The sequence below is a fragment of the Emiliania huxleyi genome, assembly GCF_000372725.1.
Source record: "Emiliania huxleyi CCMP1516 unplaced genomic scaffold EMIHUscaffold_10316, whole genome shotgun sequence".
Lineage (NCBI taxonomy): Eukaryota > Haptophyta > Isochrysidales > Noelaerhabdaceae > Emiliania > Emiliania huxleyi.
This window is the reverse complement of record NW_005202223.1, coordinates 1-967: the sequence shown is the minus strand read 5'-3', so window position 1 is coordinate 967 and position 967 is coordinate 1. Positions and strand designations below refer to the sequence as shown.

Here is a 967-nt window from a genome sequence, read left to right as displayed (position 1 = left end):
TCTGCACGGGCGAGTCACGTCGGCGTCAAAGGAGCGACGTTGTGACCTGTCAGAGCTTGATCTCCGATCTCAGCGGCGTCGAGTCGTCTCCGGTGCGCAACAAATGTACCTCCCCAGGACGCGCGAGTCAGCTGCGACCCCGCCGAGTGGACGGGGGCGCACACCGCGCCACCTGCTGTGTGCGCCCGTCTACTCGGCGGGGTCGCAGCTGCCTCTGGAAGGCACCGAGAGGTACATTTTTCGCGCAATGGTCAAAATCAAGGTTTTGTAACACGCGAGCTGTGCCACAGTGAAATGGAAGTAGCCCAGACGCCAGAGAGAGGAGCCGCCGCATGTCTACAGTCTAGCGTTCATAGCGAGCGGCTGGAGACTCTGGAGTGTGGTAACGAGCTACATAATATGATACAAGGCGCTCGCCGGTCGCGCATTTCAGCTCCGCACGTCGAGACAGAGCAACACCCCGCGCGCCACAAAACAACAGCACAATAATTACGAGGTGTCATCTGCATTCACCGTTCTGACCCACCCCACCGACGCAGCAACCATTGGTCCCACCCTCCCACGTCCCCCGTCGACGCGAGCGTCGTGCTCCGGGGCGCGAGGAAGGGGGGGAGTGGGGTGGGGGGGGGCGCGCTCAAGCGTGCGGCCGTGGCGGAGGGCTTGGGGAGATTTGGACCTCTGGTGCGGGTTTCTTGAGCTCGTCTTTGCCGCCCCCCGCGTCCTTGGAGAAGAGTTGCTCCACCTCCTCCACCTCCTCCATTGCCTTGCGCACGCGGCGCCAGCGCGATAGGGTCTCCTCGGTGTACCTGCAGGATCAGGGCGGGAGCGGAGGGGGGGGCGCGCCGGTGCGAGTGGCGCCATAATGCTCAGCAATTTGAGCATCCCACGAAAGCATCACGCCCCGACTACATCTCGGCCACGTCTCGCTCGATTTCTCGCCCGTTCGGGATGTCGCGGCCCTTGAAGA

General features: G+C 63.2%; 1 protein-coding gene across 1 annotated transcript; it reads right to left on the bottom strand.

The window, feature by feature from the left end:
- Positions 1-377: 377 nt before the first annotated feature.
- EMIHUDRAFT_447351 (hypothetical protein) lies at positions 378-967 on the bottom strand (the record flags this gene model as incomplete). The annotated part of the gene is made up of 2 exons (XM_005793008.1): positions 378-806; positions 940-967. Coding segments are annotated over 2 exons (325 nt in total), but the record flags the coding sequence as incomplete, so codon positions are not given.